Source organism: Anopheles coluzzii, chromosome 3 (assembly GCF_943734685.1).
Source record: "Anopheles coluzzii chromosome 3, AcolN3, whole genome shotgun sequence".
Taxonomy (NCBI): domain Eukaryota; kingdom Metazoa; phylum Arthropoda; class Insecta; order Diptera; family Culicidae; genus Anopheles; species Anopheles coluzzii.
The window spans coordinates 70,469,675-70,496,508 of NC_064671.1; the positions used below are offsets into that span (position 1 = coordinate 70,469,675).

General features: G+C 44.7%; 1 protein-coding gene across 2 annotated transcripts in view; it reads right to left on the reverse strand.

The window, feature by feature from the left end:
• Nucleotides 1–4,019: 4,019 nt before the first annotated feature.
• The window catches only part of LOC120957509 (uncharacterized), a 38,622-nt gene continuing 15,807 nt past the window's right edge, over nt 4,020–26,834 (reverse strand). Inside the window, exons 2-9 of one of the 2 annotated variants that reach the window (XM_040379752.2) lie at nt 14,947–16,494; nt 14,183–14,409; nt 13,722–13,875; nt 13,333–13,602; nt 12,664–12,942; nt 12,387–12,587; nt 5,861–6,039; nt 4,020–5,570 (exon numbers count right to left, since the gene is read on the reverse strand). In XM_040379752.2, the coding sequence (XP_040235686.2) occupies nt 5,088–5,570; nt 5,861–6,039; nt 12,387–12,587; nt 12,664–12,942; nt 13,333–13,602; nt 13,722–13,875; nt 14,183–14,409; nt 14,947–16,494 (3,341 nt within the window). In that variant the 3' untranslated portion in view covers nt 4,020–5,087. Of the gene's footprint in view, nt 5,571–5,860; nt 6,040–12,386; nt 12,588–12,663; nt 12,943–13,332; nt 13,603–13,721; nt 13,879–14,182; nt 14,410–14,946; nt 16,495–26,834 lie in introns of both variants that reach the window. The other variant, XM_040379751.2, reaches the window with a different exon arrangement.

The window sequence follows — 26,834 nt, forward strand, 5'->3', positions numbered from 1 at the left end:
AGCCTCGTACGAGCCATCAAAAGAAGCAATTTAAGATATTGGTCAAAACTTTTAAAAATCGTCAACTGATATTGATCTATTTCTTCAGGTCTGTGTAGTACATTTTCACATAAATGTGTGCGTAACATGCATTTTTATAATGAGCATTAGAGATGTTTTTCTTTTGGGATTTTTGGGTTTAAAGTGCTTATAAACGTTTATACTCAAAATCATTAAAATCTGCACGACCTTATTCAGCGTTTTGTATCTTCAGTCCCAGCTTTCAATTAAACTGCATCGATTTCAGCAGTTCAAACGACCATCGTCGGAAACCTAGATGCATCGCAGCCGCCGTGCCGTAATAAGTGTTTTCATAATTGATCATTTTCAATAGTTATCACGTAATTACACAATAAATCCATTACGCACGATTCCCAGAACCCTGTTTACCTTTCATTACCGGTAGCTGTTGCGATTGATAGGAGGCAGAAGCAAGGGCAGGTTCCACAAAAGCGTGTGGAAACCATTTTCCAATGTTCGGAATGTTTCTTCGGTCAGTTTGCTTCGAAACCACACAACTATGCCACACACACATAAACACTGCGTTGGACACATTGCTCGGGTGACATTTGCAAAAGGTGACCGAACATTCCACGGCTTGGACAAACAATATGCGCCCGTGGCTAGCCGTTTGGAAGGCGGGAAGGATAATTAATGCAACGTCGGGTCTTTGCATTTGCATAATTAAAGGTGTCCGTGTCGTGCCGGGATGCGTCTTGATGATCAAAGAAAATGGTACACACCGTCTGTGTTGGCGAACGCAAGGGCATATCCTGGTTCGGTGTCAAGAAGCGAGTTAGGGTGGCGAAGGGTTAGGGGACGCGAGCGAATTCATAACAGCGAAACTATTTGAAGATGGTTTTGATGGAGCGGTGGGAAACGGGAAGCCTGTGCCCAAGGGGTGGGTAAATACTGCAATCCGAACGATAATACAACTATCTGTGCTATTTTAGCAGCAACCCGAAGTGTGGATTCTTCGATACCGTAAACTAATGCAGTATCATTATGCTTAGAGTGGAGTGGTTAGATTGAGGACAAACAGAATGAAAGATACATAGCAATATAGGCGACATGGTTTCGAGAAGAGTGTGTGTGTGTATGTGCATGCCGAACGCTCAGAAGTGGGACGTTTGATTCACAAATCTTCCGGGTAATCTTCATTTCCGGTAAAAGGGATTACGCCATCGAGGCCTGCAGCAGTTGGAAGAAAGAGTCGGCAAAGCAAAGGGACCAACGGTCCCAGTTGGCATCGGGTTGGCAAGATGGGGTTGGAAAAATTGCGTCCAATTCCAAACCACTCACCAGTAATCGCAGGTGGAGGCTGAATGTTCGCCAAATCCTTTCCGAAACAAATGGCACATTCAGCTTGGCCGAGTGAACGCACCTGGAAATCTGGTCCCTCGAAGCTATGATTCACGAGAATACTAGCAAGAGAGAGAGAGAGAGAGACTGAGAGAGCATCTAACCTCATCTCTTTTCAAACAAATCGGTTGGTTTAGGCAATTTTGACCGAACTATCTACGGGTTCGTGTCTGACGGGTCCGGTGTGCCTTTTGCGCAATTGGCATCACATTTCTTTCTACACTTTACAGCGGCGCGAAGGGCGGGAATGAGAAGGCGCACCAGGGAATGTGTAAATTATGTGTTTTATGCCACCGTTTATTCGTTTCCGGCAATAAAACCACATAAAGTTATACTTTTTATCTTCGGATTTCAGGTCCTTCGGACCTGACAAAACTCCTCGTCCCACCTGCCTTCTCAACTCGTCGTCAGCATCATCATCATCATCGTAGCTCTGCCGACCCCCGCTCGGGCACGGGTATGGTATGATATGGTTAAAGGTGTGGGGCAAATTATTCGCAGGTTTGTAACCGGATCCTAGGGTAGGTTACCTTCTTGATGCCAGATGGTAGAAGACGAACGATGCGTCGGCTGGGTCCACCCTCGGCCAAGTCTTTCAAAGAGCAGGGAAGGTAAAGATATGGTTACCTTTTCTTGGTATTAAAATTCAGTGAGTACGAACGTCTTGCTGCCTTTATTTCATATTTCTAATAAGAAAAAAACTTGAAAAGGTGTGTTGTGATATATAATTTGAATAAAATTTAGTTTGAGATGCGAAGTTAAAAAACTTTAAAGGTAAAGAAATTACACAAAAACTGCAACATGTTTCGATAATAGTTTTCATTTTATTTTTCCATTGTTGGTTTTTGTACAAAATGACAGTTATGTTTTTTTTTTTGGTTTCTTCAATTTTTATTCTATTTTATTCATTTGCTGTTTTATTTTGGGTTTTTAGTGGGCTTTTTGTTTTAGTTTTACTCATGTTAGAAAAACGCATTTTACTTCAAATGATTGGATCCACTATTGGCAGTTTAAACTTAAAGTTTCTCATCCTTGCACATCGAAACCGATACCTATTTTTTCATGCAAAGCCTACAATAACTTCTTCTCTTTCGAGTATCAATATAACTCAGCTCAATGTACATCTGCTTGTTACATTTTTCAAACTATCTCCAACACAACAAATTACTTACCGTAAAAAAGTAAAATGCCAATCGAGAACCGGGCCGAAAACAGAACTTAAAGTCCCATCGGTCGCCCTTTAAGGACGCTGCCCGAAACAGGAGCCCGTATGTGTGTGTGTGTTTTTTTGTATCTGTATGTGTGTTATCTACTCGTTTTGTGGGGGGTTATCTGCTCGCCGTAGAGCTCCCCGAAATTTAATTCACAGTATAATATCGGTCAGTTTTGTTCTCGTGGTTTGTTTGTTTGTTTTTTTATTAGTATTAGTTTTGGCTTTGTTTTGTTGCATTTTTTTCGCTTGCTCCCTTCTTCTAACCTCAACGCTTTTGCGCTTTATTTACAACGGGCATTCGCCCTGCAAGGTTCGCGTATTTCGGGGAAACACTTCTAACAATCCTTTCTCAATCCTTGTTTTGTGTGGTTTTCCCGCGCCACGTTCGCGAGTGTGTTAACTTATTCATGGACTCTGGACTCTGGAGTAATGTTGGAGGAGTGTTTTTTTTGTGTCTTTTCTCTAGTAGATGTAGATAGTGGGAAATAGCAATGGGTGTGGAAACGATGAGGATGATGTGTTGATCATGTGTTTTATGGTAATTTTTCTTACTTCCCTTTAACCGATCATTATCTCGATCATGATCGTTGCTAGTGAGGCGAAATGGAGTGGTGGAGTAGTAACTTACCGCTAGATGATGACGATGATGACACAGGTATATACTACAGAGTGGAACCGATAAGCGATAAGTGACAACAACAATGTCTTACTGCGGTGGCATGTACAGGGATGGTGGGGGCCCAGAGAGACCCACCAAACGCCCACCTTGCTAGACTGGAGTGCAGTGTTTAGGTTAGGATAGGAAAGATACCGCTCTTTTCGTTAAGGGATAGTGTACAGTTTACAGTAAGCATTTTAACAAGCCAGTAATTAGTGTGCTCCATTTCGTTGGGAAGAAAGAGAGACAGATGGAGAGAGACTGTAGATGAGGGAGCATAGAGAGCATCCGTCTTGTTAGTATTTCTCTTTCTCTTGCCCGACTGGTGGTAGAGATTAGTGTATGACGGTGCCGCTAGCAAGTTTGCAATTAAAAGAGTCCATCGTACCATTTGTTCGGCTCTAGAAAACTTCAGCATATTTTTACTCTTTGCCTTTTGCCTCCAAATTGTGAGGAAATATTGGCACCATTCCTGTGGATACGTGCCCGCTCACAGTTCTCTTCTACTACCCCGATTGTATCACTATGTTAACAAAACGATGTTCTAACGTTTTATTCTCTTCGTCTCTCGAATCTGCTTTTTAGTTTCTTTTTAAACCAATCAATGCTTGTGTGTTTTCCCATTTATTTTACCTTAACTAGCACCTAATTCCCTAAATGTTGTTTTTATTTTGTTATCTCTTTCTTTCTTGATGTTTGATCTTACATGCGAAACTAGTAGGTCTGTCTTTACACAACAACGATGACGCATACGAAACGGATGCCAACCGTTATGGACACAAGTGATACAAAACAATGCTTAACTTAGGTGACGATTTGTTATCCGTTTGATGGGAGGGGGCCGTGGGAGTTAGGTTTGTTTGGCTAATATGTACAGGTTAGTGCGTCACTGCGTTTTTGTTTCTTTTGTTCTGAACAGCCACATCTCATTTCAGCCTACAATGAGCCGAAATTGAGCCAACGTTTTGGCACCAAAAAACAAAGAAATTGAAAGGAACTGTAACGAAGAACCGCAATTGAAGCACCATTATATCTTTGCTCATTTTTTGCATCAACTTGTATCATTGTCAACATCACTCTCTCTGTATCTCTCTCTTTTGGTTGGGTTCTCTCAACCAGCTCATAAAATCACGGGGGGCGCGCATTTGGTAAATATATTTCGATCAAAAACTTTGCTCCATTAGGTCCATTTCCAGCTCGTTTAAGGTGTTTGTTTTTCGTTCTACGCACTTTTGTGTACATTAAATGTTGGTTTGCAATAAGTTGCACCTGTTACAATGTAGTATTGGTTGGTGGAAAATGATCACCCAACGTTCCCAAAGTTCCCAGTCAGAAGGACATGGTGTACTTTGTGGTTCTGGTTCGGATGTGTATAGCTCGATCGTTTCCGTGTGTGCACGTTGCGAGTGACAGAGAGATCGCCACGGGAAGGCGCACATGTACAAATGGTCTCATCTATTAGAGCTCTTTGCAACAATCAGTAGATTGACAATAACGGGAGAGGGAGAATAGCAAGGTGAAAGTTTGAAGTTTTAGAGAGATCGGTCAGGATTTAGAGCTGATACAAGAGTAAGAGACGTACGAGACGTTGATGACCCATGATGGTCAATTCAATTTAAATACCAAAAAGAGTTGCCCAAAAACTACTGGAAACGTTTCAAACAGCTTCTTTAAACAACCTTTCCTCATTATATCGCACAGAGTAAGTTGTCGAAAGGGACGTTAGGCGTTAGTTTGTGAAACAAGAGAGCCATCAAATTAAATTGAAAGTTACAGTTACCGCATAAGATTAGAGTTAGATCACTAGTGGACTTACTATAGACAATAATAAGGACTGCTGCTGACTGCCATCACGATGAGTGGCAAACTGCTCGCGGCAAGAACGGCCGCATGAAGCACCCATCCACGGCCACCCGCACTGCCACCCGTGCCGAAGATGGGGAAGTGTATCTCTTCCGGCTCCATCAGCTCCTCGTCATCGTCCAGCCCGTTGCCCGGCACGGTGTTGATCGTGTTGGTGTTGATCTTGTATCCCGAGCTGCCCCCGGTAACGGTGGTACCCGAACCGGAGGACGATGAAACAGAGGAGGAAAGGGAGAAGGGACTACCGAAGGTACCGGAACCGGCACCGGACGCACCCGATCCCATCTGCTTGTGTTTGAGCGTGTAGTTGACTTTGAAGACCGCTTCCGCGACGCCGCCGGGCGAGGACACGATGAAGTAGAACGTTCGCGGGACCTTCTCGTGCATGTGCACGTAGGTCAGACGTGCCTCCTTGCAGAATGGTGTCGGTAAGTCCTGGTTTTTGTTTTGGGAGGGAGGAAGAATGCAAAGCAATCAGAAGGATACAGTACTCGTCCGAGAAATTGGGAAAATCTTTGACTTGGAATGAACGATCGAGATGGCACACTTTGAGTTGATTTGCAACGTCCTACACGTCCGGCACTGATCCGGCGGGTCACGTTTGCAATCAACCGAAAGTGGATTTAAGAGTTTTGAGGCCGAAGTATTAGACAATCTGCTCTGTTTGCGCTACTCCCTGGCCTGTTTGTGGTGATTAATTTGAACGTTTCTAAACGGCTACTTACGATGAAACCATAGGCGAGCACGTCCGTCCCGTACTGGTTGCCGGGCGTGTAGACCCGATCGCCGTGCAGCCAGCGGGCCGCATACGCCGGCGGGTTGGCACAGAACTCCACCGACAGATGGAGCGGCGAGCCCGGGTAGGCGACGGGTGTCATGTTGCGAGCACTTACACTCGGAGCTCCTGTAATTAGGCCAAAAACAAAAAAATAGGGATAAAGAACAGTTGAAAACCTCATTTTAACTTTATCGTTTGTACAAATGAATGTATTTTTTTCTCTCTCCCTTTTAGTCTAGCATGTCAGCACGCCAGACGGGGTGGAATGTTCCTCGCTCGCGCCAACCGAACGTAATGACTTCCATTAAATGAGACAGCTCTCGAGGGACGTATTAAAAGCAAAAAGTGGTCAACTGGACCGTCCCAACCGAAGAAAGATACATTATATTTACAAAAGTACTCAGAGAGAGAGAGAGAGAGAGAGAGAGAGTGGGAAAGGATCTACGAACGATATTAGAATATGCGTGTCCAGGGACCTTCCATGAATCATTCGAGGCCAAAAAAAAACGGGGGGGCTGTAGGCGGCGACCGATTTACTTCAAATAATATTTTAATGCAACACCGGGACGATTGCATAAATTTCACCCGAAAGGTGAGTTATTAAACCAGGCCGCTTTTATCTTACTTGGTGAAACGAGGGGAGGGTAATGGTGGACTACAAGCGAAACACGGCACGCTAACTAGTGCCATTAGCGTGGTAAACGGTTTTGTACGAATTCCGATTTCCAGAATGCTGACCATTTATACCTGGAATCCCGGTGTTGCGCTGTTAAATGTTTTATCCTTGTTTTTTTTTGTTCGTTTGGTCGTTGCGGGCGCGCGTGTGTAATAACTCCATTTGAAATGGAAAGAGTGCAACAAGGGAGAGGAGGAGAACCAACCACCACTCGTCGGTCAACCAAAGCTGTCAAATTCATTTATTCAACAACGATCATAAATATTCAATTCGCGCTCGGTTTGACACCGCGCGGTAAACCGCCGCGAGTTTTGCGTGATGCAGTGTGCTGGAGTGCAGCGTTTTGACAAAAAAGAAATAAGAGAAAGAAAATGGGGAAAAAATTATACCAGCAAACCGAGAAACATTTGCTAGCTATGTATGTGGCGGTGCATTGCAATTTTAATGATTGTATTGAGTAGAGCGCATTGTGTATTGTTGAGCTATTCAAGAGGCGTATAAGTCAATGGCAATGATTGGCGAAGGGGCTTTTTTTGTTGTTGGGAAAGTGCATGAAATTCTTATGCGCACTCCGGTGCTCCATCGAATACATCGGCTTCTGGGGTTTGAAATTTTAATCCACTTGCATCGGAGGTGGTGCACGCTAGACCTCTCCATTCGGTTTATTGTGTATTGTTGTTAAGCACTCTAAGCTTTTGAGATATTTTTAAACCTTTTTTTGGTTGTCTCTGTCTAGTTTCATGTCAGCAGCACACACAAAAATGGAAGAAAAGCGCACTCTACATTGATGGCAGAAAGCAAATATATCATATGTCAAACGTGGAATGTGACAGGAAGGGCCCACATGTCCTCAATGCCCTCGCACACACACACATACTCTCTCAAAAAATACACACCCCGAAATTGTGTTAAAGCAAACACTTCGCAGCGACGATTCGATTTGTCAAATTTGCTCACCGTCTGTTTGCTCTAAGCTCGCACACAGAGGATTGGTGCAAGCGAACGCACGGACACACGCGTACTAGCTAGCATGGGTGGTGGAAAACTTCCCCAAAAAAATGCCACCTTCTGCACATCTCAACATCTAAAAGCGTTTGTATCCAATGGGTTCAATCATTGGTTAAAAAAAAGCAAAATAACAAAACAGCGCAAGAAATCCCAAACACATTACGGACATTGGAATGAAATTGTCTGTGGCGCGTTAAACAATAGTGCGTGCGTGCCTCTGCCCGGTCAAGCGCTGTGTCGAATCGTTTTTTGTGCCTGTGTGTTATCTTCGCCCCAGTTTTGCCTCCCACTCCCGCTCTGGTGATTCAATTTTCTCCTTCAATGTTGACTTTACTATGTGAAATGGAAATTGAATTTCGCACAACAAAAGCCGAGCCCAGGGTGTTGTGGTGGATTATTTGCTGGCAACATCAAGGCAACATAGGCATAAAACAATGGCATGTGTGTCCAAGAGCGGTGCGCGTGTGTGCGTGATATATTTATTTTAATCTTTATTTTATTTGTCAAGCTTTTGTTTGGGTGGGTGGTCTTTGCTCGAGCGGGATGATGAACATAAAAAAATGGCCTTTATTTGGTTTTGCTGTCAACGATTCAACGATTCTGGCACGTATTTGCATCTAATTTCATTTGATGAATACGCCACAAAGAGCTATAAGTTTGGCTGAATCGCTTGTTTTTTAGGTTCTTTTTATTAAGTTTTGCGGTGTTAATTTATATTTTTTTGATTTGTTATGATTTTTCCCTATGTTTTTCTTCTTCTTTTTTATATTTTCTTTGTTGGTCACCATCTTTTGAGTGTTTGGTATACAACGTGTGTGATATCCTCTTTTTAACTCTTTCATATGTTTATGTTCTTACTTGAAAACTGATCAGCATCTGTGACATTGATCATAAGTTACATCAGCAAAGTTGCTATTTCCTGAGCCTGAGAAGCAAACAATCTAAACAACGAAACAATCTAAATACCTTTTAGCACAACAGTGCCGCTCGAAAGCAAACGCCAGCGCTTAAAACAAACGTACCCCAAACACATGCACTTGGGTGCCGTTGTGTCTGATTTGTAACCGCAAAACTAATTTACCACCAAGCGTTTGGTACCGCTGCACCGAACGGACGGGCCACGAGATGCTAGTAAATAAATACGACCAGTGCCAGTGCCCGCGGAACGTGAACAAATTCGGACACCGTTTTGCACCGTTCTGCTGCACCCAGCCAAGCCGGGCATGTTCAGCCGGGCACACATCCTGTTGAACATTTGCCCACAACTTTCCACCGAACACCACCGTCGGGGGTACTGTACTGCACCGAAACGTTCGGGCGCAGGTGACGACGGCTGGTGAAACATTCACTCGCATGTCAGCGACAGTCGCTTCAGACTCGCCGGTGCCACACGCACGCCCGCGTGTGCGGAGATGTAGCAGCCCGCTACAGCGCCGGATATCCGACTGCGAAGCAATGGCATACTGCCGCCATTCGTCAGGACGCATCCCAAAGCCATCCGGCCGTGGCGATGGCGGCACACAAGGCACAACAACGGAAAACGGAACTCTGCCACAACGTAAACAACGCGGTTTGCAACTGTGCGCCTTTGCCGGGGTGCTTTGGAGCGCAAAATTCAGCAGCTGGAAGGTCGGTTGGGCCGGTTGGCAGCCACCAGTTAGCAAGGGCGGGTGCGGGATGTTGGGAGGGCTTCAGGGAGGGAAGTTGTAAAGCAGAGTTTCAATTATCGTAATGGTGTGCAGATTCGAGAGCGATTGAAAGTGAACATTTCGGGCGACACTTTCGAGAGTTTCGAGTTGGGAGCTTTTTTCGAGGGACGGCCAAAATTTGGATAGCGTGAAACAGCGTACTTTGGACTGTGAAGGGGAACTCGTTTTTCCCGGCCGTAATTGTATCCTCATGAGATGGATAGAGGTAAAAGTTTAAATGGTCTCGCCGAGAGCGTTTGCAAGCGTGTTGAAAACTGTGCGAACGTAGCCTGACTCCGGCTAAAATAGATGGCTTGGGGCAGTTTAATGGGACTACAAGGATGTAATTTACTGCAGTTTTTAAATCCGGATGATTTTAATTATAGATTATTGGATGTAGTAGTACGATTTAAATGGATGGATACATACAGAGTTTTTCTTACCATTTGAACTTTGTTCATAGTGAGTTAAATGTCAGATCATTAAAGATAAGATGTTTGCTCAACATCTCAACATCACAGAAATAGCTAGAGCAAAACTCTACAACTAAGGATATTAGGATTTTAGGTATATTTAAGGTAAAAGTATCCTCATTCCCATCAGCTATGAATCGTTTAAACTTAAATTACTTACAGGAAATAATCATCCCAAGTAACATTTTAAATCTTATCATAGTTTTAACAATGTTGTTAAGGTTATTCCATTAAGCCTCCCATTTTCATTTGAATGTCTTGTATGACCTAATAAGACTATAATAAACTCTCTTAAGACTGATAGGGCCCATCTACAGAACTCTGTTGAGACTACTTGTTAAAACCATTTCTAGACCTTTAAGATGTGAGGCGTAAATGAATTATCAAAATTACAGCTTATTGCTATGGATATGTTCTTGAGACGGAAATGAAGTAAAGATTATGAAGTCAAAATAATGGTTGAGAATTATTTGATAATTATGATGCTGTCTTCATTTTTTTCTGATTTTGAAATCGCTCGCGTATGAGCAGAAATCCGGGCCAAGAAAATTTCACTTTTGAAATACAATATAATAATTTAAAAAATATCAAATGGCCTTTATAATCAGCAACTTTTTAGTATGAAAATAAATTATTTAAAAAATATAGTTTTCATTGAAACGCCCTCAATTTGCACAAAAAGCTTTTACATGGCCGTGGCATAATAAAAATGACGGGTAAAACTTTTGGAAAATTGCCATTTTTCTATTTGCCTTGTAAAATATGAATTGGTTTATAAACATGACTGACTCATTTTGGATACACAAATCAATAATCTTATGCATTAAAATGGATTCCATTGGCTTAAGATCAAGAGGACTTTCTTGATCACAAGTTCAGTCGATTTGTAGTGCTGTATGTGTGGCTAAGATAGTTTAAACAGCACATAGCTTTAGTAAGCACTTGTACAGACTAACAAGTTTTAAGACTCTCCACGTACATGTAGTGTCCGAGATACTGATTCTGGTATATGCAAATTTACACAATCGTGGGTTTCTGAATTTGACAGTTCTTTGCACAAATTTTATTGATTTGATACAATATCAGTTAATAGCAACATGATTGAATAATAACCACCCACTGCAAAAAAAGGAAAAGAAACTTAAATATATAATGGCTAAAACTGCTTCTTCATAATTTGCGTTAATAGCGTATCTCACATACAGCCTGTATAGTTTGTTCCAAGTTCCCTTCATTCAAGACTCAATACGCATTTTATAAGATCATTTGATCTTGGTGTCCCAGTCTCAAATAACGAGTCTTAAAATATGCTTACGAATACGTTTACTGGATGGTTAAGGCCAGACATCTTTTAAATCTTATAAGACAGTCTTATAATCGCCTTCAGAACGTTTTAACTCCTTTAAAGACTGTTAAGCATCTTTAAAAGACATGTTAAAGCTATGTGACTCCTATTATTGTTTTAACAGATAGTCTTACAATCGCCTTCAGAACGTTTTAAAGTTTCAACAACTTTTAAGACTGTTAAACATCTTAAAAATACATGTTAAAACTATAAGGCTTAGTACACTCACAGTAAAGCATTCTTTAGACATGTTTAAGTGTAAAAGCTATAGGAAATGTTTCTTGGGAACTCTGACATAGATTATTATGGAAGTATGCTAAATTCGTAACCTCGAAGATACTACGGGGTTTTGTCGAAATGCTTCAATTGCCAATGATCGGAATTTGACATTCTCAATTTAATGTATGTCCCAATGATTGCATGCACGTACTTAAAATAGGACCAATCAATGGCACAGCGACAAACGAATGGAAGAAAAACCTTGCAGGGCAATTTCTCATCCATAAGTCAATTATTTGCTTGAATAGCTTTTTCGAAATAACTTTTGTTTCAGATTTCCAGCAGTTTCCCTTGGACTTTCAATAAAAAATTACATCCTGAAGAGAACCACCATCGTTCGAAATGGCTCCTGTATGCGTGTATGTGTGGATGAGTCCGTCCCATTGTGATTGCAAATTATGGTCGATTTTATAAATTATTATTCAACCGTCAACCGTTTTGACATTTGCTGCAAAGCGGCATCGGTATAGCTTGCTCCAATAAGCTCGCCAGCTTGGCTTCTTTTTTTACGATCCATCAAATTACGACCCGTCCAACCGATTCTCGGCGTCGTTTATGGCAGTGGATGGATTGAAGTAATTTGGAGCTGAATAATTGAAGCATTAATTTTTGAACACGAAGAAGACGCTAGAACTTGAACTGTGATTGGAGCAACCGCTTCCAAGCACATTGATTAGTGTTTGTGTGAGTGTGTGTGTGTCTGTTTGTGAGCAAGGAAACTTCCCAATCAATTGCCTATAAACGGCTACATTAATCAAGCAGATAGGACAAATTGTATTAATATTGCAGCAAATTGTTCGCGCTAGCAGCGCAATGTGACCAAGATAGCAGCAGCAGCACCACCACCAGACTCGAGGCTCGTCGATGAATAAAATAGTAGCGAGAAATCAGTTCTTGTTGGGTGGCAGCTAGCACCGAGTTCGGTAAATAATCGTGTCTATTATCGAAATTGAAGCCATGCAGGAGAGAACACACACGCGACCGCGCTTTAGCTCAGCTCTTACCTTTGACGGCAATGGAGACGGTTTGTAGCACTTCGAGCTTTTTGCGATTGTTTGCATTCTGGCCGACGCATTTGTACGTCCCGGCGTCCTGGTACACGACATCCTTGAGGGAAAACTGCCCCGTGGGTGTGTAGATACCGGCCCCGAGCCCTTTCAGCCGGGCCGTCATTGGATCCAGATGGGACCAGCAACCGAGCGAACCTGGAGGAGTGCAAGCGAGAGATGGTAAGCGGGAACATGGGGCCAGTCATTTAGCTAGTAATTGTGTGCTACAAACCTTGTGGACACTGCAGGGTCACGGAGCCACCGAGCTCAACTTCCATCTGACCCGCTTTGAAGGGATTGGTTCCGGTTTGATCTGTGCCAGCGGCGCCCGACTGGGAGACGGCTCCGTTGGGTGATCCTCCCGGAAGAGAGCTCCCGGGCGATGGCATCGAGACGGACGATGAGGAAGACGAGGAGGATGAGGAGGCGGAGGACGAGGAGGAACTGGAGGAAGACGGTGACATTGGAAGATCCTGCTCGACCGGTTCGGATGTTACGTCCACTGGTTCGTCTGAGAAATGGGAGAATTGATTGTTAGAATTCAATATATTGGAAGAAATTCCAGAGTATTTGCGGAAGTTTGTACATAACATTTAATCGAATTTAGGCTAATGTACGGCAAAAATAATACGAAATGAATGAAAATTCTAATTGTGATTGTTACTTTCCTATCAGAAACTATCAAGGAGATCTTGAAGACTTCAAACAATTCTACAATATTCCGGAAATGTATCCAAGAAAAAAGACACCCGGTTTCGCAACCCATCAATTGGATGCAATCGAGAAGCTACTTTTCATGAGTAAACCGGAGGGGCAAAACTACAAACAAAAAAACACGAACAATCGTACATGCAAAATATTGGAAACGAAACGTAAGACAAAACCGACAACCGCTACTCACATCGCACGCTGAGATAATATCCGATGCTCGAGTACTGAAAGTTGAGATGCCTCGAGGTGCACTTGTACCAGCCGGAGTGTTCGCGCCGGATCGAGCTAAAGTTGAGAAAGCCGTCGCCCGTCTGCGGCACCGGCGGATCACCATCGTCCTTCTGCCACAGCGGCGTGCTCGGTGGGTTCGAATCGACATCGCACTTGAGCGAAACTTCGATCCCTTCCCGCAGCGGATAGCCGAACCCGGGCGTGCGCGTGATGGCGAACGAGGGTGTGTCTGGAGTAGGGAGATAAAACAGGGGCGGAAGTGATGCAAAGTTAGCAAAAGGGAAAATTGCATGTTGGTGCTGCATCAAACGAGCAGTGGCGGTAGGGCTAATGAAAAATTCCACTCACACTGCACATCGAGCAGGATCGATGCGTTTTGGCGCACTTTCAGCGTCGGATGCTCCATGATGCAGAGGATGCGGGCGTTGTGGTGCACCCGGAAGACGGCGGGCAGCTTCACCTCCGACACGGCGCCGGCATTGATCTTGTACGGTTCCTTATCCTGCTGGGAAGGGAGCATCAACAAAAAAAAAAGAAAAGAGAAAATGAAACTTCTGGACCAGCCCTGCACAGCACGGGTACGGTGTCGAACAAGCGAAATTGAAAATACTTTCCCTCTATGTTATCTGTTCTCTCTTCACATTTCTCACTCTTTGTCTCTGTTGCTCTGTGCTGACTAATTTCCATTTCACATCCATCATGCATCAGACACAAGCACGACTTAATTCCGGCGACAAGCTCACTGTACAAGCCTACGCCACTACACACACTCAGCGTTTCTTACAACCCCTTTTAGTCTATAGACTCACCTTATCCTTCTGGATCTCCTGCAGCTCCAGTACTTCGCTGGAAATTTTCTGTGCATGCCGGTCGATGCCGGGGCTGAGCAGCACCTCCCACGTGAGGGTGGGCTTCGGGTTGCCGCCCTCGCTGACGCAGGCAAGCGCCAGCTCGGAGTTTTCCTTCACCGGGATGAACATGTTGCCCGCATCGAGCCGGCGGGAATCGATCAGCAGGTACGGTTCCTTCGGTGGATCTGCAACAAATGATAGGTTCGGGTGAGCTGTCCGTGTCGTACGTCAGTGCCGCGCTGTGATTGAAGTGTCCCAAGTGGGAAAGAAATGCTACCACTACTACTACTACTACCACAACTACAGGGCAATCTCCTGCGTGCCTTGCGTGGGCAGGAATGCTAAATTTATGTTACCATTTGTTGGCAACGGAACGGAGGGCGTTTGTCGTGTGCAAACTTTGTCCCTCGTTCCTGATTGATGGCAGAGATAGATTGTGCGCACGGTATTTGTGTGTGTATGTGTTTGTGTGGACCAATATATCTCTAACATCAAATGGATCGTTGCAGCTACGGCAATGGTTCCTTCGACCGAGCAATCTTCGTCTGCAGTGCCCTCATCTCAAGTGCGGCATTTAATGGCGCTTCGAGGAGCGTCTTTTCGAAAAGTAAATTGAATATATAGTTTATCACAAACTGCATCACGCTTCAATAGTAAGTTATCACAAACTGCAGGCGCACTCTTTCCCCTTAAGATCGAACAGAATGCAGCGTAGAACTTACCCAGCACGATCAGCTTTATGGGCCGGCCGTTGAAGAAGAAGCCGCGCGCATTCTCCGCCTCACACTGCCACACGCCATCGTCCTCCAGCATCACGTTCGCGATGGTCAGCCCGCCGAGCGGCTCCCGCACGAACCGGATGTCCGCGGTGCGTGACTTTTTGTCCATCACGTGCACTATCTGGCCGTCCTTGAGCCACACGCTCGAGGTGACGTCGGCATCGACCTCACAGTTCAACCGGACCGTTTCGTGCTGGTCGGCGTACACCACCACCACGTTGTCCTCCTCCACATTGTGCTCATCGGACGGGCCGCGGATAATCGGCCGTAGTGGCAGCGCTTGCGGCTCGTCCGCCACGTAACCCCCGCCAACGATCTCCACCTCACGGGCGACTTCCCGTGCCACCTTTCCGGCCGGCTGGCCCTGCTCGGCGCTGCCCGGCTCCAGCAGATCCGGTCCATTGAGAAAGATAATTTGCTCGTCGAAGTTTTCGCGACCGAAAATGTTCCCGCTCGCGTCAAGCGTCAGGTCGGTGCCGAGGGTGGGCAAGCGGGCCGATGCGCCTCCGCCACTGTCATTGCGCAGACCGTGGGCGGGCGCAATGTAGACGCTGTCGTCGAGCAGATTGAAACTGTCGATGCCGATGGCGGCCGGATGTGGTGCAGCAGCACGGTGTGGTGAAGGGGACGCTGACGACGACGACGACGGTGGCAACGCCATAATTGTTCGCTCGGTCGTACCGGTCACGGTTGAAAGGTGTTCGACTTTGGCACTGGTCGGCCCACTCGCCAAGCCGTTGTCGTTGGTGTTTCGCGGCACGGTAGGCGCCGATGCCTTGCCTGGAGTGCCTGAAGACACACCGGACGTTCGGGGCAGGTTAGGATGTACGCTGGAATTAGCATCCACGGTTGGTTGTGGTGCGTGGTTTGGTTGCGGTTTCTTGGAAGCTTCTTCGAGCTCGGCCGGCTTTTCGCCCTCCGACTCCTTCAACCGGATCGAGCGCCTTCTCAGCAACGATCGGCGATGCCGGCGATAGGCGGGAAAGTGATCGACCGGTGCGACCCGGTGCGGGACGGTACCGTGCGTCTCGGCATCACGCAGCACGGCGCTAAGGCCTTCCCGCTCGAACAGCGCTCGCTGCTCGTGCACGTCCTCGAGTGCGGCTCGGTCGCTGTCCGCTGCGGGCTCGTCCAGGTCGCTCATTACGCTATCTACGCTGGAGGGTTTGGGGACTGGGCTCCAGTGGCTGGGTTCCAGATTAATCTTACGATTGTTGTTGACGCGCTGTGTGGACGTGGAGTCCTGCCAGCGGGATGGTGTGGCGGCGGCGGAGGCGGCCAGCCGGTCCCGTGCCTCACTGTGCCGGTTGAACCGGACGTTGGCATGGGAGCTAAATTCGTTGTCATCTAGTATTCGGTGGTATAGATCTTCTATATTGCTTGCTGGCTGCTGCTGCTGCTGCTGCTGCTGTTGATGTGGGTTGTGATGCTCCGGATTGGCAATGGTGCTGGCCAGCACCACCGTAAAGGGGAGGATGTGTGTTAACGAGCCTGAAGATAGAAGAGAGCCAAAGAAAGGTATAAGATATTTTTAAACTAGTGCGTAGTTTAATGGATGACATCGCTGCCATCACGAAGCAGCTTCATTCCAGGAACTCTTCCGCCTTCTTCCAATAATTCTCTCCAAATGAGTTTGTTTAAAAGTGACACAAGAGGCGAAATAAAAAAAAAAAAACTACCTTCAACTTCCCAGAATAGACACGCTACGAACATCCGACAATAACATGTCTCGGAAATGTGTTCTTACTTGCCCATCGCTTTTCGCTCTTCCTCCCACAGTGATAGCCATTTTTGCTTCCTGGTCTACGGGACGCCGACAAGAACCGGCTCGTTTGGGTAATCTATCAAAACGAATCTACCGAAAGCGAACAAAGAAAAGGCGTGGCTCAGGTCCAATAAATTCTAGCTCCAAACTCCTGCAACAAATCCTGCAGCATCGAAGGGGTGCTCCTGGTGGGGTGAAGAAGTTGAAGCAACGCGTACACTAGAATTATATCCATATCCATCTCCCTCGAAACGAAAAACCCAACCATTTGATAAAACTTTTTTCCCTAAACACTCGGTAGACTAGGACGTGTGTGTGTGCTCTATCTCTCCACTTTGCCCCTTCACGGGAGTGAATTTACGTAAGAAAAAGAAAGCAACCATCAGCGAAAGCACTTATATGCTGGGTGAAATGTTATGCGTTCGTCTCGTGGTTGGGGCATAGAAGAAAGGGGAATTGTAATGGCGAACAACATTTATGCACGTGTTATGTTCTCATGCTCATACAGACAGACACACACACATACATAACTAATGGGATGATGGGTTGTCCGGCTGAACTTGTGGTTCCCGTACTTGTGGAAGAATATATTATGTAAAATATGACAGAATCGATCTTCAATTGGGAGAGTTAGCACCCTGAACGATAGTTGTAGAATAGTTTTTGATTTATTTTATTGCTTGAAAATATTTTCAGCGTGAATAACTTTGATTTGAAACACATTTCTGCTAAGTGCTTTGGAGCAGTCCTGTCAGCATGCGCTGCAAGTCCAATGTACCAAAATTCGCAGCGCAGCATTCGTTTCCTCCATTGGACACTAATTGTTTCGCCCATTTCAACCCATAATTTGTATCCTGCTATTAGTCAAGAAGATTGTCCCCGAATTGTCCCCCAAACGCGCCCATAGCTCCTAGACAAACCTGACTTTAGAAAAAAAAACGGGGAAAGAGAGACGGCAAAACAGACAAGATAAGGTAAAGGTTCTACTGCCCTCCAATAAAAGCCCTTCTCCGTAAGCATCTTTCGCAAACGATCAACTTTCAAACAAGGGACACATACACGTGACGGTAACCGGGGGAGGGTAAGTAGAAAAGTTTTTAAAGGTCCAGCTCAGAAGAAGACGGCGACGCAAAAAAAACGAGACGTTACGAGGCCGAAATCGTTCCAACAGAACAATTTGCTTCCGGTGAACTTTTCTCTCGCTTCTTGGGCAAAGGAATGGCGTGGAGAAGAAGCTGTGAAGTAACCTTACCGATTCGGGTTGCCATTGAAGACACACACACACATGTACACATTCCACATGATATGGGGTTGTCCGTAGACGCGGCGGACGGTGGAGTAAGTTCAAGATTTGTTCTTCGAATGACTTGGCCATTTTCTTTCCCCCTTTTATTCGAGACCTTCTACGGTAAGAGTTCTACCCAGCGAACCTTGGGTTTGGGAAAATTTCTGTTACAAATATGTCCATCGCACGAATTGGACACCTTCCTTCTCTTTATCAGCATCTGCTTCGTTTCCCTTTTTTGTGAAACGGGAAGTTTCCCGGGTGAGTGTGTGTGTGTGTTTTTATAGCGTCTCCCAAAGACAACGATATTATCGGCGAATTTTGGAAAACCTTTTTTTTTGGGGGGTTTTGGTGTGTCCCAACAGCATCTGTGTCGTATTTTTCCCCGCTGCCCGCGTTCCTATCCACCAACAGGGTGCCTAGTCTTCGGGCAGCTTGGTCATCCTTGAAAAAGCATAAAAGCGCTAAAGGAACCATCACCTCCCCCCGTTGGGACAGGACCCTGTTTGGGTTGCGCGAATGTGTGTATCGAGAAGCGCGCAAGGAAGACGCCCCGAATGGATCGTAAAAATCGAATCATTTTATTAGAGAGCAGAAGTCAAAAACACTCGTTAATGGTGCTTCTCGTTTTCCTTTGCTTCTTCTTTTTCGAGAGTCGTGAGTCAGCGATGAGTTGAAGATGGAAGTTTGGTGGGAGATTTGGATGATGTTGTGTTGCGGGGTGCAAGTGTACTTGAAAGCATGCGGTCCAGCAGGCTCTGGCCGGTTCCTGTTCGGTTGTATTTTTTGAGGACTGTTTTCGCTGATAAGACACAAAGATCTTCAATTGAAGATGATGAAGGTAATGATGATGATGATGGTGGTCGCAGTCACGGGTAGCTTATGTTGTAAGTGGAGGTCAAAGGGACCGACCGAACAGACACGTTAACCAGCGTCTTAAAGTTATTAAAAAGGATAATCCAAGCCGAACGAGGCCGACTCGGTGACCTAATTATTTATTTGCATTATTTACAAAGTTGATGTACTGCTGTGAACCGTGCTAGTGTTGTAAAGACTTCGGAGACTTTCGAAATCTCTTCGAAGCTGAAGCGTTTTGTAGTTTTTTATTGTAAGTTATTAAAGCTTTTTTTTGCTTAAAATTCAACCCCATTTTTGTAACTAGGCTTTAAACATGAACAAAAAAGCTTCATTTCATCTTATCTACCAAACCGTTCATTGCTTCTATATATAGGGTGGGGAAGCAAAAGCAGAACTTGTGGTCGTGGGAAGAGAGAGAGGGAGCCAAAATCGCTCCATTTGCTCATTTGTGCGCATAAAACCCTCGGCTCGGGCCAAGAACAATGTAATCTCCCGGTGCGAGATTGCGAGTGCACAATTGCACAATGCAAAATGACGTTTTCGGGGAACCAACGCAATGGAGGTTTGGTACTGGGAGCAGGGACGACGACCACACACACACACAAAGACACCGCGAACTGACGCCCCATTTGCCAGTGGTTGCCGGTGGTCGGTGATGGTTGATCCATAGCGATAAGCTCAGCTCGCCCCGGATGAAGCAGATAGTGTGTGGGGTTCGTTTTTTTCCTCTTCTGGTTGGTTGGAGGTTTTTAAAACCCAACTGAGCGTAGAACAGAGGTAAAACAAAAAAAGTTAAAAAAGGGAAAACAAGTGAAGGGATGGATTTGTGATGTGTTTTGTTTTTTTTTCTCTCTCTCTCTCTTCAATCACCGCTTTTACTTCTAGCCCGTTGTTGGTGTTGTTGCATCTGCTGCTGCAAGTGCACATCGACCGTTGCAAGGGTGCAAAAAACGGCCCACAAAAGGGACGAACCCCTTTTTGCAAAACCAACGGGGGTTTCGGTTGTGGTGCATTCGTCCGAATGGCCGGTCGGTTGGCTTGACAATGATTTTTCTGCTCGAAAATCTACCTACAGGCAGAGCTTTCACCCCTCCGCGTTCTGAGGCCGTTGTCAACGATCGGGCGTAAGTTTTTGCATCGCTCTGCCGTGTGCTTATTGTGCTTTATCTGCTGCTACTCGAAACTGTTCGCTTGGTTGTATGTGTTTTTCACATGCAATGCTCGTTACGATCGTTACTGGCCGCTTAAAGCGGGATTAAATGAGATGGTGTCAACGATGGTAAACGGAAAGTGGGTTTGGAAAAAACACAATCGGTGCGCGATTCTGTGTGCTGTAGGGTAGCTTCCAAAAATCCCGTAATCTCCAAGGACCAGGTCCAGACAGAAGAGCAGAAAAAGGTAAGTTTCAACGTGTACTTGTTCGGTGTGTAAGTAAAGGAGCATTCTTTTTGTGAATGCATTTTTGTTGTGCCCGTGGTCGGTGGATAATTGTAGCCACAGATACGATTACAATGCAGCCCCGATAGCCATCCCAGCAATAATGGGTGGCTTGCTGGTGAAATTGCATCGTTTTTAACTGTCGAATGCACCACATTCCGCCTGAGGTGGAGGCAAAGATAATGAAATGAAGCTGCGATAAACGTATTTTGCAAGCCAAAAATGTATTCAATTGGAAGGAAGAATGTTGATTTTTTTTACCGTAACTAGCGTTGGGGTGTAATGGTTTTGGGTTGGTTGGACAAAGCTGCGCGGCTTTTGGGAGCTTTTGGTAATTGTGAGTAAAAGACACTTATTGTAATGTTAAGTTCTGAGTTTTCCACGGTAAGCGATAAGCGTTACCTTAGAATAGGCAGCAACAAATAATGGAAAGAAATCAACAAATTAATTGAAATTTCTGCATAAAGGCAAAGGAATACTTCGGTTTTGATCTAATCTAATCAAAAGAAGCTTAATCTGGAAAGAAATAGCAATTATATAATGATTTACTCTAAGTACAGTCAGTCCAAAAAGTATTATTATCAATCTGCTGGTGACTTCCTTCTAAATTAATGCATTTCTGTTGTTTCAATTGCACTTCAAGCGGTCAGAGAGGCACTAAAGGCGGTGGAGTTAAACGATTGGAGCATACTGGCGAAAATCGTATCTTAAACCTATACATAACCTATCCTACCCAATTTTGAAGGTTACAAAATGTGTGAGAGGACTCGTTCCTTCATTAGATCAGAGTTTGGCCATTTTTCTGACACTAATTGTGTGACAAACTGCCATGTAATCAGCCATCCTTGACGGTTAATCTAACGAAAGAAGCGGTTTAATGTCCAAAAAATCAAATTTTACCAAAGAATAAGTGCATTTTTTGATGGCCAATAAGATCAGGAAAAGAGATGGGTCACATTTGGTTGATGGTACATGCTGCATTTTATCGTAGCTGGTCATGTAATAGCTTGAATGAGTGAGTTGTTACAAACATGTTTTGTTTGAATAATACCTTACACAGAAAGTTGCTAAATCTGTTAAGGTGCATCAAATAAATCAGGAATTTATTTTAAATTAGGCTCTACTAACATATTAAAACATGTTTAAATCGCCAAGGTCATACGGCCGACGTCTACCATAGTCAAACCAGTCTACTAAGATGCAACATCAAAATTTCGTGTAACGGTAGCATCATGGAATCATGATACTAGGGCTCAGTGAGGTAAGGTGAGCTAGAAAAATGATTCAAAATGATAGGAGACGAGATGGGGAAACATATTAATGCAGTTTTTAAGTACTTTGAGTCCCAGTTCTGAGAAATTTTTCTTAAAATGTATCACATGTTTCAAGAACAGTCGAGCTGGAGAACATACAGAGCATTGTCATTTGCCCAAAATGATGAAAATGATTTAGTAGACTCTCAATATGAAATCAGTTGCCATTTTTTCAACTGAATTTGACCACGTAGTCCGGAAATGCAATATTTCTACCAGAGAATAATTGGCACAAGTTTTGTAGGATGAGTGGATCAAAAATACGCCTTTTTAAAGGTTCAAATGAGTTTTAGTGTTGTGCAAGTAGTCTCCAATAGTCATAAATGCAATAAGAAACAAGATTAGGACATTTTTTGATTCCATAACCTTTGTTTTCATACGCATATTACGCCAAAAATCTAATAGACGAATACTTTTTGCGTTCCCTTCAAACTACTTTTTTTAGTTTATTGTATGTATTTTGGTTGCTATTGCACTATTTAAATGCTTATTTTTAGCAGTACGTGTGTATTGATAGTTCCTTTATCAAACCTCATCTTTACTTTTACCATCCCATGCCTAATGCGGCCATAATTCGCCTTTTTCTGTAAAATATTCAGCTAGACGAATACTTTTTGCACTGACTGTATTTAAACATCGGAGGATTCAACAAACAATTTTAGATATTACTTGAAAGCCTCCTTTGATCAGATACCTGAAAAATCAAAATCGTGTAACCCTATGTCAAACATAAAAACTACGACCACAAAAAGTAAGCGATAAGTCTTAAAAATGTTAAAACATATGCTTTTGGGCAGATAATCAATCATTCTTTAAGTTCTGTTAAATGCTCAGCCCGCCAAATACTTTACCGACAACTACAGCCCCCTAACCCACATGTACACATACTTAATTGATTAGAAACGCTCTTCACGTGAAACCGTGTCCGTACCCTACGGCGGTCCCCCGCAGCGTGCCCCGTAAGCGCCAAATCGTTCCGCTGCCAATAAAGCGCAAGTGATGAAGTAAAGTTGCCCCGTGAAGTTAATTATAAAAGTTCATTTCGCTCCGCTTGTTCATTTGATTACCGGTGTGTTTCGCTCTTATTAATCTTTTTATCAACGAACCGGGCACCGAACACCCGAACACCCAGCCCAGCAAAACCGCCCATTTGTGCACATGCGACCGTACGCGACCGTACGCGTTGATCGACCTTCCTACCTTCCTACACGGGAAGATAAATGTTTGATAAGATCCTGTCGGAATCTAATTTACGCCCGTCAGAAAGCTTCCCTTTTGCGTTCGGTTTCGGCAAGGCAGAAAGGGGAGGGGTGGGTGAGAAAAAAGGGACAGCATAAGAACATCGTACAAGCCGCCGTACACGCCGTCGTGGGCTGAAGGCTCTAGGCGGGTCGCACAAAAAAAAATGCGGAGTCTCCCCAGGTTGTGGAGAATGTAGTATCGTTTTTCCGCCAACTTTACCATGAGCTTGCGTGAGGTTGTGAGTGCGTGCGTGTGTGCTTTTCTTTACCGGCACTTTCTACGCAAAACTTCCCACGGTACCACGGTAGCTTTCCACGTACATGCGTGCGAACACAAGACCAAAACGCCGGGCTAGGGAAAGAGTTTTTTTTTCGGGGAGTAAGTTTGTTCGGTGTTTCCTTTTTTTTTCTTCGTTTTGCTTTGTTAGCGAGGAACATTCTCAGGTTCATTTAGCCTCGATGGAAACTAATTCCGGTGCAGGCAACAAAAAAGGGGCGAAAAATATAGGAAGCTTGCGAAGTTTGCTCCAGTTCGGGGAAAAGCGTTCACAGTTCGAAGCCGGGCTGCTGCCCCCTGCATCACTGACGAGATGGTGGTGATGATGAAGCAAACAATAAAAAACTATTACATGCACGCGGGAGGGAAAACTAGCGCACCGCGGACGTGCTAACGTGGTGGTCGGAATGAAAACGCTTTCGCCACAAATGTTTAGCAATTTGGGCTTCTTTTTGCTCGCGACTTTGCCCGTTTATTGTAACGGTGAATGTTCATTAGACGATAAAATAATAATAAATTCTTTCTTGAAGACGAAGGCGTTTTGTGGGATCGTGCGAAATGCTCCTTTGGCTGCAATTATTATATATATTACAGCATGTATATGTTCACACAATTAATGTGTAAAAATGAAGTGAAGCTCAATACAATTAGGAGACAAGTAATGCAGTCCAACAAAGTCAGCTCATGAATGACGGTGAAGCTTGTCGTTAGGAGTTTTGGGTGTGATGGTGCTTCCTTCAAATTTATTCAAAATTATTCTTTAAAAATTCTTTCTGTTGAATGTCTCCTACTTCGTTTACTTTTTGTAGTAATGTACATATTAAAGACCCTTAAAGCTGCAATCAATTTGTAGTTGGAACTGGTTTGGAAGATTGAACTCAAATTTCGTCAAGGACTATGGAGCATAATACTTTAAAGCTCATCCAATATGTTGAGATTTGAATTTTGATTTCTGTTTCAATTATGTTACCTAAAACTGTTCTCCAATCTGAACAGATTACTTGAGAATTAATTTACAACTCCTCCAAAGGACTCCCATACGCCTGCAGGCTTATTCACCCACGGCCCCACGCCGACACCATTACGTCTTCTGACGCCAGCGCAAATTTTAATGTTCCCTAAGACAATCCCTCATTAAACGTGTCCGCATTAATTCAAACACAGCGCAGGTATGCTCCCACACACTGCGACTCTGCTTACTAAAGACGATGTTGTTGCCATTGCTGCTGCTGCTGCTGCTGCTGCTGTTGATGATGATGATGTCGATGGTAATAATGTTATTGATTGCAGTCGCTCTGCTCTCCGGTTCCGGCTGCCAAATCGGGTAACCATTGTTTGCACAATCCCACAAGCTACCCCACCGCTCACCCTTCCCTCCATCCCCCTTTGCAGCTAACTGACAACGGGAGGGCTCTCTTACGCAACAACCACACTAATGACCGTGGCAGTGACAGACGTCAAGGGAAAAGAAAAAGCGCCACTTCAGCGCGGGGACCGAAGAAATAACAAAAGCGTGCGACTGACAGTTCCTTGGGCGAAAGTAATTGATGATCCACGGGAATGTGCGGCGGAGGAAAGGGGTGGGGGTAGCGGTAGCAAAATAATCATCCGAACATCCGGGATGAGCCAGAATCCCGCGGTGGCGGTGGCGACGGCGACTGATACACGTCCGCTTACCGCTCATAATGATGACGACTGTCCGGAATCGGAGACAGTTTGTCAGTGTGCCGATGGCGCGTGCAAGGGGAGTGGTGCGAGGGGAGGCACAGTAGCAAACATTACTGCTCGAGGACATCTTTTGCAAAACTCCCTGGCCTCGGGACTTTTTTTGCTGTTACTGGTAAATCTTGCCGATTTGGTTTAATAGAGGGAAAGAGATAGAGTGTGTGTTGGGCGGCAGGACAAAACGTGGCACAGATATCATTCACAGTTGGACCACCGTTTTTATTGACAGCGCTCGTAACGGACGCTCTGTGTGTGTGTGGGGGGAAGTTGTTGTTTCGTCGCACGCTGACGTCAGTTGTGAAGGATAATTCAGTCCGCGTCCGCGTCAACTACGAAGGTCAGCGTCAGGAATAGGACAGCGGCAAGGAAGGAGGAAGAACAAAAAATCCACACCCATTTTTCGCCGGCGACATTTTGGAAAGATACGTTAAGGGGACGAGGACGAGCAGCGAGTGATTTATGGTTAGGCGGGCAGATAGGGAATCCGAAATCCAAACGGCAGCGCGACACTTTACTGATATGGGGAATCATTAAAATTAATGGCTTTTCATCGATACATTGGTTTGGATTAGTGGGCGGTGTAGAGTAAGAGAAAGAATGAAGGGTAGGGGGAGGGATTCTCTTTTGTGACTTAATTCGATTATTGTTCCTTCCTGATTTGGGGTGAAATTTCATCAAAAATGGTAGTAAATATTATTTACAAATCATCTAAAAAGCAAAAATTAACAACCAACAAGAAGACCTCTCAAACGCTTTTACCTCAATTTCGTCCTCGCGAGTGTCATCTCTATGTAGGGAACGGAAGAGCAATAAAAGAAATAAAACGAACAAGCCTCCCTCACTCACACACACACACACACGGCATTGGCGAGACTATGGCAACAAATGGCAAATGGCAAAACCTTCCCAGCGCAAAACGCAAACTTCGGCTGCCAGGCTCCAGCAGAAAAGGACCATAAAAAGCATGTTGTTGATGTACGAATTTATTGAAAGTTATGCACATAAAATAAACACACATTTTGCCCGCGTTTTTATATTCCCTCCCTTTTCCCGACCCTTGCTTGCGTTGCCTGTAGACACATTCCACACGCCCTCGATGCCACCCTTCGGATCGGTTCACTTATTTTTATAAATATACATATTTGAGACGGCAGAGTATCGAGACATGTGTGCTGCGGTGGGAAATTGCTGGAATTGGGGAAATGCTAGACTATGTACGAAGTGCTGAGGACGCATCGGCTTGGGGTTTTTTCTCTCTCGACTTTCGCCCCTAGCATGTATGCAACGTTTTTACACAAGTATGCGCGACGTTTCACATACCATTCGGGGGCGCATTACGGTAGGCGTTGATGACGTGAGCGTACGTTCGATGCAAAAAAGAAAAAAACAAGAGTCATGAAAGGTCGACGTACACGTTTATTCTACGCGAGCCTGCACACTCGGCCCACTATTCGAGAGGGACACATTTTGACAGATGCTTCGATGATGCTTCCTTGTCTTTGGGACAATCTTGGGCGTCTCGTCAACGCTGGAAGAGCCTGCGAGCGTGTGCGAGGGACAAAAACGGGAAGGAAATTCAAGATATATTACCCACCGATGAAGGGAAGCGATGGGATCCGTTTAACTTCCACCTCGATCGATCGATCGGATATGGCGAAAACGGATGCTCGAAAGCAGGGAAACGCAATTGCAATAAGCGATAGCGGTAAACCTTCTCACTCTCTGCTTGCGTGTTTCATCCGGCAGCAGAAGCAGCCGCGTACATGAATGAACGTTTTTCCAAAACCAAACACATACAACTTCGTATGTTTCTAACATAAAATTGGGAGGACAATTTCTCGTTACGTTTACGGGAGCACGCGCTATCGTGCCCGTACGAAGATGACGAAGAAAAATGGACTGCTTTGAAATGCAAATTGCAGCCAAATGT